General features: G+C 37.3%; 1 protein-coding gene across 10 annotated transcripts in view; it reads left to right on the forward strand.

Moving 5' to 3' along the window:
- The window catches only part of si:dkeyp-44a8.4 (collagen alpha-1(XXIII) chain), a 145,062-nt gene that overhangs the window by 123,518 nt on the left and 6,245 nt on the right, over nt 1–15,299 (forward strand). For 7 of the 10 annotated variants that reach the window (XM_024282907.2, XM_024282913.2, XM_024282908.2 and 4 more), the window contains 9 exons: nt 8,420–8,494; nt 9,891–10,007; nt 11,452–11,478; nt 11,564–11,590; nt 11,668–11,721; nt 12,556–12,609; nt 13,841–13,876; nt 13,948–14,025; nt 14,168–14,191. In XM_024282907.2, coding sequence (XP_024138675.1) covers nt 8,420–8,494; nt 9,891–10,007; nt 11,452–11,478; nt 11,564–11,590; nt 11,668–11,721; nt 12,556–12,609; nt 13,841–13,876; nt 13,948–14,025; nt 14,168–14,191 — 492 coding nt within the window. Of the gene's footprint in view, nt 1–8,142; nt 8,203–8,419; nt 8,495–9,890; nt 10,008–11,451; nt 11,479–11,563; nt 11,591–11,667; nt 11,722–12,555; nt 12,610–13,840; nt 13,877–13,947; nt 14,026–14,167; nt 14,192–15,299 lie in introns of all 10 variants that reach the window. The other 3 variants (XM_024282910.2, XM_036214049.1, XM_024282911.2) reach the window with 2 other exon arrangements.

The raw sequence follows: 15,299 nt of genomic DNA on the forward strand, positions 1-15,299 counted from the left end.
TTTAAAAATAAAAATGAGTGTTTACAAATTGTAAAAATAAAATTAAAAGGAATTGATCTTTAATTAATCAATTATAAACCACCTTAAATCCTAATCATAAATGTCAAATATTCATAATTTTATGGAAACTTTCATACGTTACATAGTTTTAAACTCCAAAAATGCAACAATTTCTTTTTCTATTTTTACTACATTTTAAATACTTTACATGTTTTTTGTTATTTCCTTATTGTAGCCTAATATTTAAAAAAAAATAAGATGTTTTTTTGTGCCAAAAGAAGAATTTTGATCCACAACTTTTCTTATAATTTAAAAATCGTTACTTTGAGACTAAAAGAAATTAACTCAGATTATTTAATACAAACTCTAAACCTAAAGAGTGTCTAATGATTGAATGAAAAAGTCATTAAACATATATATATATATATATATATATATATATATATATATATATATATATAGCCATCTTTAGAAAAGGAGAACTTTGCTTTAAAATTTATCTCTCTGTACTAGTGATTTTTTGTGTTTAAAAATAAATTTAAAGGCCTATATATGTTTTATGGGATTTTATTTTTCTATGCTGAAATAAAAAGTTTGAGAATTGTAATTTTGAAAAGCATGCTCAACTAGATGTTCCAATTTCAAATAGATTGAATGAGAATTTTTTATTTGTCTTATTCTGAATTTTGATGGGAAGTGCACAAATTAGTAGTTCACCAAACTATTTAAGACACAGTTGTTGAGAGAAACACTCGTGGAGACTAAACACAAACTTTTATTGCTCAAAACCACAGATTTTAAAATTTCCCATGAAGCAGTTAGTGCAGAATGAGGGTGGGCTGTAGAGTCACAGAAACATCTGCATACTCAGACAGCACACACTGAGCCCACACATTCACTACTGCAGTTATTCCTGAGAGTAATTGAGGAATGTCTCCATGCACAGCAGGGTTACATTGATTTGTTATTCGATTAAAACATCACTCAGATAAAGATGATGTCGTGTGAACAGCAAAAATAGTTAGCAGTAAAATGTTTTTTTTTTCTACACAGTTAAATGATACATGCAGGGTGACGGAGCGTTCATACTGGGCATGTGACACGTTCAAGAACGTGCATTATTGAACACACATTTAGTCCATTATGTTTACACTGGACAATGTGAAAAGCTTGTTGTGAAATGTTAAAGTGGTGCAAATATCTCAAACCTTGCTCCAGGCTTTTTCTTTTTCACAGCTCTACTTGGTGCCAAATAATTCAGAGAGGACACAAACCACAATTATTAATTCTCCTCCATGATCCGTTTTCAAACAGTTTCGTTAATAAAAAGGGATGCCATCCACACTACCCAATCGGAGTCCCTGATTGGTCAAAATTCAACCTGAGTTAACTGAGTTTTGAAACATGTGTTTACCTAGACTTTTCATTGAGTTGCTTAAACACATTGGTATAACTTTGGCCACGTGTTTTGTGCGTAGAACCCAAAGTGTTTGTACAAACTAGCATATCTAATCATGCACGTTTGTGCATATGTAGACTCTAGAGCTTTCCCAGACGGCGGTATGACTGTAGCTTCAGTCTGTACCAGGGGTGGGCAAACTACGGCCCGGGGTCCATATGTGGCCTGTTAAACTACTTAATCTAGCCCGTCAAACTGGAAAAAATTATTTTTATTAATCTTATTAATGTTTTAGTTTCCTTGTAGTTCAGGTGTCTCTCCACAGGTGGCGCACTACAAATAAATTCATCTTTGTTCAGGCGTAGAAAGTTTGTAATGTTTGAAGATTTGTTTGTTTTCCGATATTTATGTGTGATTTTCATGTCGGACATTCATTTTTCCGATTATCCCAACACAAAATTAACGCAACATTTTGAGTTTTTCCCTGAAGGACATCAACTCATTGGTGAAAATAGCACTAAAATGAGGACAAAAAACACAGTTTTGAAATAAAAGCTCCAAAACATTCTTTTTTAAAGTCATTTGCAATCAAGATTAAAGCCTTTTTTGTCCAGATCTTCTTTTACGAGGAGAATTACCAAAACATACCACAAACCTGCTCCTGGTCTGACCCTTGAGTCAGAACGTTTGCCGTCCCTGGTCTGTACGTTCACATTGCAGCTAACCTGGTGTAGCTTTCAAGACGCGTTCAATGACCGCATGTTTTTTTTTTGTAGAGTCTGAAAACAGTCTGAGAGTTTTGAGCTTTTCAGACACTACTTGATTCATGTAATTAAGGGACTACTGTAAACTAAAAACAGATAACAACAGCATAGAGCATGAATCAGGACATGCTCTGCCCAATGATGTTGCAGGCAACAAATTCAAACATCATAAATTGCTTTTATACAAGCTCATGAATCCAAGTTTTACCATCCAAATTCCTTCTTTGAACAAGGCCAGCAGGGTTGAAAATTAGGAACTTTGCTGCACCCATAGTTAGTTAATGTATTCTGCAGATCACTCTATAAAAAAATAAATACTCATTTTTAAATAATAAGTTCTCCTCTTTTATTTGCACGCCACATAATTACCCTACATAAATCCCTCACAGAGAGAGAGTTTCAAACTCTTATCGCAGGTCTCCTAAATGTCAAAATGCTTGCACATTAAATATTTATAAAACATACGAATGACGCATTATAAAATTCTCCACTCATGGTTAACCATTAGACGTGTTTGTGCGCCCTCTGACAGCCGACGGTGCTGCCAAAAAGGGGGAACTGTGGGGCTATTGTTTAATAGCTAAGCCCAAATGGAGTGTAAATTTAACATGACTGGCGAGTGCGACCGTGTTTATGATGTGGTTCAAAAACGATGCAGAGATTCCTGATTCCAATCAAGGCATCAGCCCTCTGATTTTCCAGCCTATCCTTTTTAATTTTGAGGGCAACGGCTTGAGCAAGAACGAAATCTTTTCTGGCATTCTGCTTCGCATGGTTCTTCCAAATATTTCCCTTGGCTGAGGCTTCTGCAGCTTTGATGTCCTTGGAGGAGCCAGCAGCTCCCAGAAGCCTCGGAATATCGCTTAGAAACACACGTTTGATTCAAAACAAACCCCGCAGCCCCTTAAAGCTACTGCAGCTGCCACCGAGGCCTGCGTGTGGATTTTCTAAGGTCAGCGTAGTAAAATCCGTGGCTCTGTGAATCAAAGCGTTTCTGAGCTGATAAAGTCCGGTTCAGTGAGGCGCTGCATGAGCTGTTGCAGCGTGAGCTCTGCCGTCACTTTGCGCTTTTCTTCCACTCACATCTGAACTTTAGAGGCAAAGAAAAAGATGCTTGTGAAAAGGGAAAGACGTTTAAGTCTCAGTCAAACGTTCTGTTGATGTATTGCAGGAATTATCCTGGGTTCAATAACAGGACGTGTTTGGAAAACAGGGAAAGAGGTTTCCTTACATCCAAAGCTCCAGCTGTTAACATCTTTAAAATCGTATATTTGTCAAACTGAACCTGATTGGCTGTAGCGCAGAGGTGGAGCGGTCAACCTCTGATTGGACGTTTGCACGTTGAGTTCCCGCTTTGCCTGCCCATGTGTCAAAGTTTTCTTAGGAAAGACAGAGAATAGGACTGAATGGGAATGTAAAAAATTGCACCTTGATATTTTTTTTACCAAGATTGTGAGATGGATTTAATCTAACAGAGGAGTGGTTCTGAAAAATAAATCAAAATGTGTCCTTTTGGGTTTGTGAGGGATATAGAGGAATTTTGATGTGTTTAAAAATCAAACCAAATTGCTCAAACAAGGTCTAAGATCCTTTAAATAAAGGAAACCGCACAATTCAAGTCAATACAAAAATTAAAATCTACGGAGCCCTGGACATGACATTAAAAAAAGAAGGAAAAAAACAAAGTATTTCCCTCAGATTAATATTTTGTGGCTGCAAATTAGCATTTTATTAGCATTTTGTGCACACAAATTAGTATTTTTTGAGCACAACTTGCTATTTCATGTGCACAAATTAGCTTTTTTTAGCATTTTGTGTGCTCAAATTTTCATTTTGTGCACACTAGTATTTTGTGGGAACAACTTACTATTTAATGTGCATAAATTAGCATTTATTAGCATTTTGTGTACAAAGTGGCATTTTTTTGTGCTCAAATTAGCATTTTGTGTGCACGAATTAGCATTTTGTGTGCACAAATTAGTATATATTGCATTTAAATTAGCATTTTGTGTGCACAAATTAGTATATATTGCATTTAAATTAGCATTTTGTGTGCACAAATTAGTATTTAGTGCATTTAAATTAGCATTTTGTGTGCACAAATTAGCATTTTGTACATTCCAGGTAGTATTTTGTGGGCACAACTTAACATTTACTGCATGTGAACTAGTGTTTTATGACAACAAATTAGTATTTTATGGTCAGTTAGGATATCCAGGCAAAATTTTGAATTTTGTGGTCACAAATTACTAGTAGGAACTGTTAATGCTAAAATACTTGTTAGTGTACACAAAATGCTTGTAAAATGTAGACACTGATGGTGGTTGAGAGCGTGTCCACTTATTACTTTTGGCCCAGGTGAAGAAAGAGTTGGAGGAAGCCCAGCAAACCATCTGGAATGTAGAGAGAAAACATCCCTAAATTTAAAAGCAGAAATTGATTGTGATTGGCTAAGAACATTAGTTATTGCTTTAGAGTGAGGACTTATTTGATGAGTGGCTTGCAGAGTGAGTGATGCAAGAACCCTGCTTACCCAGAAGTGAGATAGATAGATCCTCCTCAGTGAAACTGCGTCAAAGTTTCACTTGTGCACACAAACTAGTCCTAATTTGTTTGCACAAAATGCAAATAAAATGTAAATATGGATGGCAATATAATTATACAATTTTTATATCATGTTTCGTAAAGAAACACAAATTAAAAAATGTGGCAAAATTGTTGCCAGAAAAAGCCATTATTAAAATTAAAATTTTTGAAGGAACCCTGCTAAAATAAATTAAGATTTAAATTTAAATTTGAATTTAATGTACATGGTGTACACCTTCAACCAACAGGAGCCGGGTTTGACTCCATCAACCCCGTGGTCACAAAAGGGATTATGTGTTATCCAAAAACACATTGTTGATGATTTAAAGTAACTCATAAAATCATAAACATGTTTTACTCATTCTTGCAACAGTTCATCAAAAGCATGCCTGTTGGTCTTCAAAGGCAGAAAAAACTGCAAAAGAGTGAGCACTAACATTCTATGGCGGACTCTAAAGGCAGCATTTACAGTACGAAATAGAACAGTACCTAAACAGGGCCCTGGGGACCTCTATAACACATTTTTTGGTGGAGCTGAGGGAATACTGACACAACTGGACAATCTAATAAACAGAAATGAAACCATTTTAGGGCTGTGCCCTCCGTGCCTACACATGAGTCCAATCATGACCGGAGAAACGAGGGATTCACGGTATCAAAGGCAGCTGACAAACCCGGAAAGCACTAAAGCCTACCAGATTCTGCAGTTAAAAGCAGCCCGTTAAAAATTGTTAAAAGTGCTTTGTGATTTACAACCAGGTCGGAATTTTTTCACCGAAAACAAAGCATGTCTGGAGTTGGTCATAAACTCCATTTTCCAGGGTTTTGGACAAAATCCTGAGAGATGTTGGACTTTTGCTCTGACGTGGTTCCACTGTCATCTGCAGTCAGGAGGGTCACTCTCTGGACAAGAAGATCCATGAAATTATGAAGACACAGGAAGAACACTCACAGTTCTAAATCTCATTTGATCACCGCAGCAACCAAGATAATAAATAAATAAATAAATAAAGACACTGCTAATGTTTCTTAGATCTCTGGAAGAAGCCTGGCTTCAACATGGCAGAGTCCATGTCGCAAAAAAATAGTGACTGAATTGACTTCACTTCATTAGAGCTGGTCATTTTCTATGGATGACATCACACTCACTCGGTCCAGTCTCATTTACAGTCAATGATTCCCACCTAGAAACTTTGCTAAACTCCAACTTTGATCCTTCATCGCTGCTTTTCTTTTATATGAATTTTTATGTGTTTACTTTAGGTCGTTGTTTCACACCAGAGTTCATTTTCTGCCATCATCTGCTTCCTTTATGCAGGTGTTCCAACTACAAACTATACCACAATTAGTAAATGTCTACAATTTTTTTGCTAATTTTTTAAACAGAATATACAAAATACTAATTTGTTGTCATAAAATACTAGTTCACATGGAGAAAATAGTCATTTGTGCATACAAAATGGTAATAAAATGCTAATTTGTGAACAAAAATGCAAATAAAATACTGATTTTTGCACACAAAATGCTAATGAAATACTAATTTGTCCACAAAAAATGCTAATAAAATGCTAATTTTTGCACAAAATGCAGACTAGGTACTAATTTGTGCACATAAAATGCTAATGAAATACTAATTTGTGAACATAAAATGCAAACAAAATACTGATTTTCGCATACAAAATGCTAATGAAATACTAATTTGTCCACACAAAATGCTAATAAAATGCTAATTTTTGCACAAAATGCTGATAAAATACTAATGTGTGCACATAAAACGGTAATAAAATACTAATTTGTGCACACAAAATGCCAATAAAATGCTAATTTGTGCACAAAATGCCAATAAAATACTAATTTGTGCAAACAAAATGCCAATAAAATACTGATTTGTGCACATAAAACGGTAATAAAATACTAATTTGTGCAAACAAAATGCCAATAAAATACTAATTTGTGCACACAAAATGCCAATAAAATACTGATTTGTGCACATAAAACGGTAATAAAATACTAATTTGTGCACACAAAATGCCAATAAAATACTAATTTGTGCAAACAAAATGCTAATCTACGGTCTGGGCTTACTTGCAAGCGAACCCTTGTGCAGTTTGGCAGCAGTGTGAACACTCAGTACACCAAATAACATTTTCAAAAGTAAGGAAAAAGTAAGGAAAAAAACCCAGACGTGTATTTTTTTTTTTTTTATGAAGATTGACGTGGTCTCATCTTTAAACTTTGGGTTGTGAGAAAGTGAAGCCATTCCTCAATATATGATATTTAGATCATTTCTTCTATGTTGGATTTTTACGGGTTAATGCACGTTTTGGGTAAAAACTCTCCCAAATAAACAGATTTTACTCAATTTTTCCAGAAGTTTAGAAGCAAACTAAACTACCTGAAAGTGGGAAAATTTTCTATATTTTTACTCATTTGAACAAAGTCCGCTGTTGAAGCATCCTTAAAAATAAAGCTGTCGTTAAACATATGGCATTATTAAAGTGGCAGAAATGCAAATGTGGTAAAGTGGGAATGGTTACAGCCACCAGGAGAGGTTTGGTTAGCAGAAATGTCTGTCAGATGAGGAGCTCTTTTGTCCCCCGTCCTCCTTCTCCATCCTACCATCCCTTCCAACTGGAACCTAAACCAGAGATTCAACACTGTGCTTTGCGGTGGCAGACGTTTCTGCTCCTTTGAGGCTGATAGACAAACACTGACTGAGAGGGCCAAGCCGCTTCTGTTTGCTTTGGGATAGTCAGTAAGGGGATTAAATGAAGCGCACACTCGAGCTACGTTCACACCGCCCTCATAAATGTGCATTAAAGCGTTCACTTTCATTGAAAAGTCTATGTAATTACGTGTTTGGGGATTTTGCTTTTATAACTCTTGTTTTTATATCTGTTTACGTCTTAAAGAGGTTAATTTAACTCTATATACAAAACGTGCAGCCATTGAACGTGTTCAAAGTTAAACCTGGTATAACTTTGACCAATCAGGGACTCGGATTTGGTAGTGACATGCAGAAACCTTTTAAATTCACGGAACCATTTGAAAATTTATCATGAAGTAGAAATCAATAATTGTGCTTTTCGTACTAACACTAAGTCTTTCATATGTGGTTTAGAGCTGTGAATGAAAAACCTGGAGCAAAATTTGCAAAATTTGTACCACATTTTCCAGTAAGCCTCTTCCAACTCCAATAGTTAAAAGAAAAAAAAGAAGAAGCCCCTCCCTGCTCGTCCACTGTGAACACAATGATGTTTTTTATTCCCTGCTGGTTCTTTTCTTTTATTAATGTAAATGAGCAGTGTAAAAAAACAAACGTTTTCTTTTTCTTTTTTTTTTCAATCGTGTTGCTTTTATGCTCATTCTCCGTTTGTCACTCGCTCCCTTTAGGGCCCTCCTAACTACAGCACTCATGCAGGTCTGCACAGTAATCAGATTCTCACTGTCAAGGTTTGTCCCCGCCAGAGAACCGAGTCCTCTTAGCGGCCCGCGCCGTCAGTCGGGCCGCTGCTAACCTGTCCCTGCAGGAAGAAGAGAAAGGCCGCTCTCTTCTTCTCTCCTTTCACTTTCAGACTTCCACTTTTGGACCTTAAGGGACCCTTCAGCTCTCTTTCTCATTCTGCCTCCTCTCTATTTCTCCTTTCTTTGTGTCCTCCTTCCATCTCAGATGGTCTATCCTCGATACGATCACAGCTTCCTGTCTGGAGAGCAGTCCAGCAGCTTTCAGAAACGCATTCTGAAGGTAGACTTCAAATGAAGGAGCTTCTTTCTAACACTAACTCTTTTTTATTCCTCTTTTCTTCCTCTAATCAGCATCATTTCATCTACTGATCCTGTTGCATTAAAATGTTTTTTGTGTAATGAGCATGAATCTAACATTTGTAATAAGTTTATATACGCTGGGGGACTTAGTATTTCATCCCAGATGTTCAATTCACGTTTTGTTTCTTAGAATTGGAGAAAAATATGAGAGAAAACACATGATTTAAATCTTGTCTGTAATAATTGCTTCATCAGGCCGAGTGTAGAGAGGATGCCGATAAAATAACTTTATTGACAGCAGCCTCTCATTACAAATAATGTGTAACAAAAAATACTTTAAAGATTTAACTCAACCCTTTTTTGTTACAAAAATGTAATGTTCATGCAATAAATGAAGATTTTGTCACATTTACTCTCAGTTTGTATTGTTGAGCATGAATGTTCCTGTTTCCTAGCAGGATTGTAGAAAGTGCTGCTTGTTTGACGTGAATAAACTGCATGTTTTTATGCACAAACGGAGGTTAATTGTTATATATTGAAAGTTATTTTATAGTAGAATTATGTCAACAAATGACTGGTTTGCTTGGTTGGTTGGCTCATAAATAAACAATTTTCACCTGAATCCATGATAATGGACATTATGGCCTCAAAATCAGTGTGAAAAGGGTACAGAACTCACATTTTTTCCTCTAAATGTTTGTCTTGAAACATTGTCTCTTAACTTTTTCAATGACGTAAGATAATGGATTACAGAGAAAAGTGGAACAAGTTGTAATTTTTACATTTGTTCTAATTATATGCCTTTTCTTGAAAACTTTGTATCCATAATGTTAAGACAAAAATGAGATAATTTAGGATTTCTGACATTAAATTGAAGAATGAACCTGTTTGCTGAGATGCCCACGTCTCCTCAAAACTTTACATTTCTTAAAAACCTTTTTTAAAATCAAAATGTATTTTTTGGCCAAATAGTTTTCAGTTTATTTCAAAGCATTATGGACTTTTTTAAGAAGAGTTGTAAGCTATAAATTGGCTGAAAGAGTAGCACAATTCTGACTTACTGGTAAAAGTTTTAATTCAATTAAGAAAATATGTAGATCTTTCATTTCAAAGCATCAATATGTGAAGTGTCTAAACACCTCACTTTACAAATATTCTCTTTTTAAAAAAATAAAATCCAGCATGAATAAGAAGAAAAACACATTTTCTACTTTATTTAAGGCCACCAACTTGGCAAACACGCTCATCAACACAGGTTTCAACAGTATTATTTTACTTTCTCACACAAAACAACTTTTAATTTGTTTACTTCCAATAAATGAACAAAGGTTATCAAACTTGATTGTAGTTTTATGCTTTTCTCTTTCACTCTCCAGGGCGATCAGGGCCAAGCTGGACCTGCCGGTCCTCCCGGTCCTCCTGGGCCCCCCGGCCCCCGTGGCCCCCCTGGGAACACTGGTAAAGATGGGCCTCGAGGTCCCGCCGGAGAGCCGGTAAGAGCATCGCCGGTATTCTGTGGGAACGCTGAGCGGACCCCCCCAACGCTGCTATTATCAGCCCCCCGTAGGGTCGCCCCACAGACTGAGCCTCCCATGAGTGAACATGGACACACGTATTAGCTGGTCTCATTCTTTTTGGTTTGTCTGTGAGCTGTGGCTTTACCTTAAAAAAAACCTCCCAAAATAGCTTTTCTGCTCCAGTCCTCATCTGTTTTGTGTAAATCAGCGGCCACAAGGTTCTCCTAAACACCCCAGTTCTCCCAGCCTCCCACCACAACTGCCTTACCATGCTTGCTGAAACAGATATGGCTCTGGGATGAGTTCATGGGCAGTTTGCCGGCCTCACCAAACAATGGTGCGCTCCTCGCCTGCGGGCGGTTTATGCTGCTGAGGATTAACTTTCTGCCTCCCAGAGTGTGGTTTGCACTGGCAGAGGCTGACTGGAGGGGGGGGGGGGACCAAACTTGAAATGTTGTTTATCTGCAGGAAGGAAAAATTGCTCTTTTACCCTCCTCTGGTCCTGGACAGCGGGGGACTGGAGTAACGAATGTTGGTTTTGACGTGAGAACTTATGCTGAGGCAACAAGAAGGAGAGCCAGAGAGCACAGAAAGTGACATAAAACAGACGGAGGGGGGGAAGAAAAGTGTTCCATCTTGTAACCTGACTGTAAATGTACTCTTCAAGTTGATTAAAGGCAATGCAAAAACCAAAAACAGCAAAACAAAGCGGCTCAGAGAGCGGCCCCATGTTGTGGACAGATGTGTGGGAAGGCTGAGCTGCAGAGAGCGTGCAGGCGAGGGCGTCCTCTCACGCCTGACGTTTTTATCTGTGATGCACACAGAAGTGGACGACTGACAGCCTCTGTCGTATCGCTGGATTAAAGTGCGATGCTGATTTATTCGAGGAGGAATCGGCACTGATTTAACATCTCAACTCTCGGCTCATCTTGAAGGGATTTATAATTATAAATCTATCAGATATCCAAACTACTCTTCAGTCAAGATGAAAGACGTGTCAAAAGTTATTTGTAAGGATAATATTTTATCCTCGGCTCCTGTCAATAAAGGATAAACAATAAGGAGGGGGTTAAAGGGTGAGAAAAGAGGTTAAAGACGGCAGCTGAGGGCCTATGAGCCCACTCCATTTATACATTTATAAACCCAAGCTTCTGTGTTTTATTGTAAAACATGAGATTCAAATTAAAACTAAAATCTTGTGAGCTCATCCCGGTTTTTGCCAGATTGTTTAAGCCCCTAGTTTTGGTTTTCTGTTTATTAAAAAGGGAAAGTGTATGCATTTGTTCTATAAATTTGTCTTTTTCCCCTTTAGCTTAGAAAAAGCTTCATAATCAGAATTTAACAAACCCTTATTGTATACTGACACCTAGTGGCCAAAGTTTGTATTGATTTCTCTGAAGTGCATCTCTTGTTTTCACAGGGATTTCCAGGTCGAGATGGTGCTGATGTGAGTCCTCCACATTCCCAAATCTTTTTTAGAACCTATTTTTCTGAATATTTGCAACAATAAATTTGTATGTCCTCTTTACAAGGGGCTACAGGGACCGTCTGGGGAGCCGGTAAAGATGATCAAACTCCTCAGAATGTTTGTGTTTGGTGCTCCTGGCATGTTTGACATTTCTTGAATGTTTTTCAGGGACAAGATGGTGATCCGGGTTTTCCAGGTTCACCGGGTCCATCAGGCCCAAAGGTACCGTTGAGCTTTATTCTGCAAAAATATGTAGCCAAAAAATAGGAAAAGAATCTTAAAAAGATAATCACAGAAAAATGTAAAATTATCTTTTTATGCAGCAAGTTGTTTTTACTTAACAAGAAATCTCATTATAAGATTTAAAAATCTTGAAACAAGGAGTTACACTCAACATTCATAAAAAAATATGTATATTATTGCTTCAAAATGAATGTTTTGCTAGTTCTCAGCAAATTATTTGTATTTTTTTTAGTTTTATTAACTGAGTTTTAGTTTATTTTGATTACAGTGAAAAAACTGGTGTAATAAGTGGAAATGACTGATTTTAGATCAAAATATGGACACAACAAGAATACCATCTGAGATCGAGTTGGCCAATCCTAATAAATTATGACAAAAAGTTTAAAATTAGCATCTATTCTTAAAGCATAAATCTATATTTAAAAATCTAAAAATGTTTGTAAATCTCTTGTAAACTATAACCACTTTCTTGAATGTTGCCAGAGTGAGTTAGGCATTAAGCGTCCAATTTTTGGAAATGAACGAGTCTTGGTCTGTGTTAACTTCACAAATGTGAAAGATTTTTAAGAAAAAAATCAAGTAATTTGATGGTTTTTTCTTTGTCTTGAATTAAGTTTTTCTGTTCTTAATAGTTTGGAGCAAAAAGATTTGAATAATAATTGTATTATTTCTTGATCCTTGCACTAAATGAGACAAAAATGACCTTTTAGCTAATTCTGACTTTTTGTAAACGTGTTTATCATGTGTTTTATGGATATTGTATTGTCCCTTTTCAATAAAATAATCCAATCTAACTCTAATCTGTTGGGACAGGGTGAAGCAGGTGAAAAAGGAGAAAGAGGCATGGATGGACATGCTGGAATGAAGGTAAAATAAACTCCAAGCGGAAATCAGATTCCAGTTTCTGTCTGTTTAAATGTTTTGTTTTTCATCCACCAAATCATTCTTGGAACACAAGAAACGTCTAATCAAAATCTTTCAACTATTACGAAACATCTGAACCTTTCGCCGTGACGGTCTGCAGCCTTTCAGTGAAGGCTTCCAGTTGTTAGGCTTCACTCCTCAAAGATCAGTAATCAAGAATCAGCTGAAAAAGTATTTGGACACATGACAAGTGAATGTTTAACCTCTGATGTGAAGCCTCTGGGTTTTCTTTTTTTTAGAGCCTGAACAAATGTTTTATTTCTGAGAAATTGTTGGAGCCCTTCAGTTCCGTCTGCACAACTGGTTCAAGCTTTCTGATGCTAAAAACTCAAAGTATCTCCACTCAGAGAGTAGCATTAATGCTTTAATACTGAGGTATTCTAGTACCAAAAAACACTAAATTTTTCTCTGCAGATGTTTTTTTCAAACTAAAAATCTAGTTTCACAAAAGCCTGATGGTATTCATATGTATTTACATGTGTAAAAAGGAAAAAAAACTAATATAAATCCCTGTTGGCCATACGTAACATGTGTTTTTTTAGGCTATTTTGGAGTTTAGCTAATATTTCAGCTACATGCTAGCTGTTTTTGCTAACTCGGGATTTTTGTTGTTGTTGTGCTCTATCCAAAGGCTTTAACCAATAAACTCAATGTTCAGGAATTTTCTTTAAATAAACTCTGTTTAGGGTTTTAAAATAAGGTTAAAATCCTCTCATTCAATTTCTTATATCCACCCAAAAAAGGCGGGAAACATTTAAGGTTGTTTTAGTTTTTGAACTTGTTTTTGAAGTTTCGGCGGTTGTAACTTTACAGCTTCAAAGTCGACCAACTGTCACTTCAACAATCATTTAAGGCCTGAAGGACTTATACAATTTACTAGGAGTTCTACAGAAAATTAATTCTGCATTTTTTGACTTTCTGTCCATCAAAGAGTTGCTTTTTGATGCATCTCACGGTTTTGATCAAAGACATTCATTCCTTTTTTGGCCATGAAATTCGATGCAATAAAGTAAACTCAAACCGAATGGCTGTTCAACCTTGAAAAATTTAGGTAGATTTTTTTCTTATTTAAACTGCACTCAACTGTGTTTTTAAGCTCCAATTTAAATTGTCTCCCTTTTGTCGTTATTTACTGCATATGAGGTGTCAAAATCAACATTTTCTTTGCATGCAGGGTGACAAAGGAGAACAAGGACTGCAGGGACCCATGGTATGTTTACTATTTATATTTGCATTTCTTTAATGAAACATGTTTGATTTATGATCATATTTCTTCTGCAGGGTTATCCCGGAGAAAAAGGCGCCCCTGGATCCTCGGACATCGTCGACTTTAATGGGAAACTTTTAGATGCCTTTCAGGTGAGTAATGTGGAGCAGGTCACCGTTCTAAACGTGACATTTTCACTATCTTTCACAATGAATATCAGGGCTCCATGTGTTTTTCTCTTCTTTCTTTGCTCCATCACTAAAATTGAAATTCGCTGACATTTCTTCTCGACAGGCCATCAAATCCATCAGTGTTTCGGTAATCTGTTGCACGGTTTTTATTGGTGTGCTCATCAACTAACATCGTGTAGAGTTGTGTGCACATTCGACCATCTTCAGACATTGTTTGTCAGGATCCTCCACCTTCAGACATATCAGATGTCACTCCAGGGGCTACACCTAAAGAGCATAACTGAGCGCCTGAGTCTGTCCGCATGAGATGCAACACACGGCCTCAGTAAATGCAGAGCAGCTGGACTGCTCGACACATTTCATAAATCACAAAGAGACGTGTTTGATTGTGCAGGAAAACCAACCTGGTTTTGATGCATGTGTTGTGATGCACATTTGCGGTGTTGGGTACCGGGGAATTTCCCCTCCCTCGCTGCAGCCGCATACCTGTGTTTATGTGTTTGATCAGGATCCAAGGCTGCGCTGGGATCTTTGAAAGATGGTTATCTGTGTTTGAGTTTGTTGATTTAAAGCGTGTGTGAACCCCGGTCCCTTCGCGCTGATCTGACACCGTCCCGGCCCTGCTAAAGTTGTAGCCAACAGCCTGAGATGGTTACAACGGAGGGCCGGGGAGGCATGAACCTGAGATCTTATCGGAAGCCTGTAGCTGGTGAGAACCAGTCAGAGGAGTCACACCAGGTCTACACGCATGTATTTACTCCTCGGCCACCCAACACGGGTGTTGATCTGCTGCCCTGAGAGGCTGAGTAATGATGAATTTGTTGCAAAAAGAAAAAAGAAGCACCTTTTTTATTACCGTCATTTATTTTGATACTTATCCCCCATTCCTCAATGATAACAGCTGCTTGTAAACATCATTGGTTTTCATGGCTTTCATGGAGATCAAACGAGAGGTTCAGCATGGAGAAGGAGCCGAACACCTTTTGGGGGCAGTGGGGCTTTATTGCTTCAAGATGGTTAAGGAGGAGCGCGGAGCAAGTGTTAGGATTGTGTACATGGGGATTAAGGAGCATGATTTAGGAAGGCTGCTGAACATAGCAGTCGAAATGGGGTGGGTAAATATGGCGTGCATGTGCAGAGCTGCTCATCATCCATCATTACAATCAGTCGCACGAATGTTTGCTTTCTCCTTTTTTTGTCCCATCCTGCATCAAAATATCACGGTAAAGGATAAA

Source organism: Oryzias melastigma, linkage group LG10 (assembly GCF_002922805.2).
Source record: "Oryzias melastigma strain HK-1 linkage group LG10, ASM292280v2, whole genome shotgun sequence".
Taxonomy (NCBI): domain Eukaryota; kingdom Metazoa; phylum Chordata; class Actinopteri; order Beloniformes; family Adrianichthyidae; genus Oryzias; species Oryzias melastigma.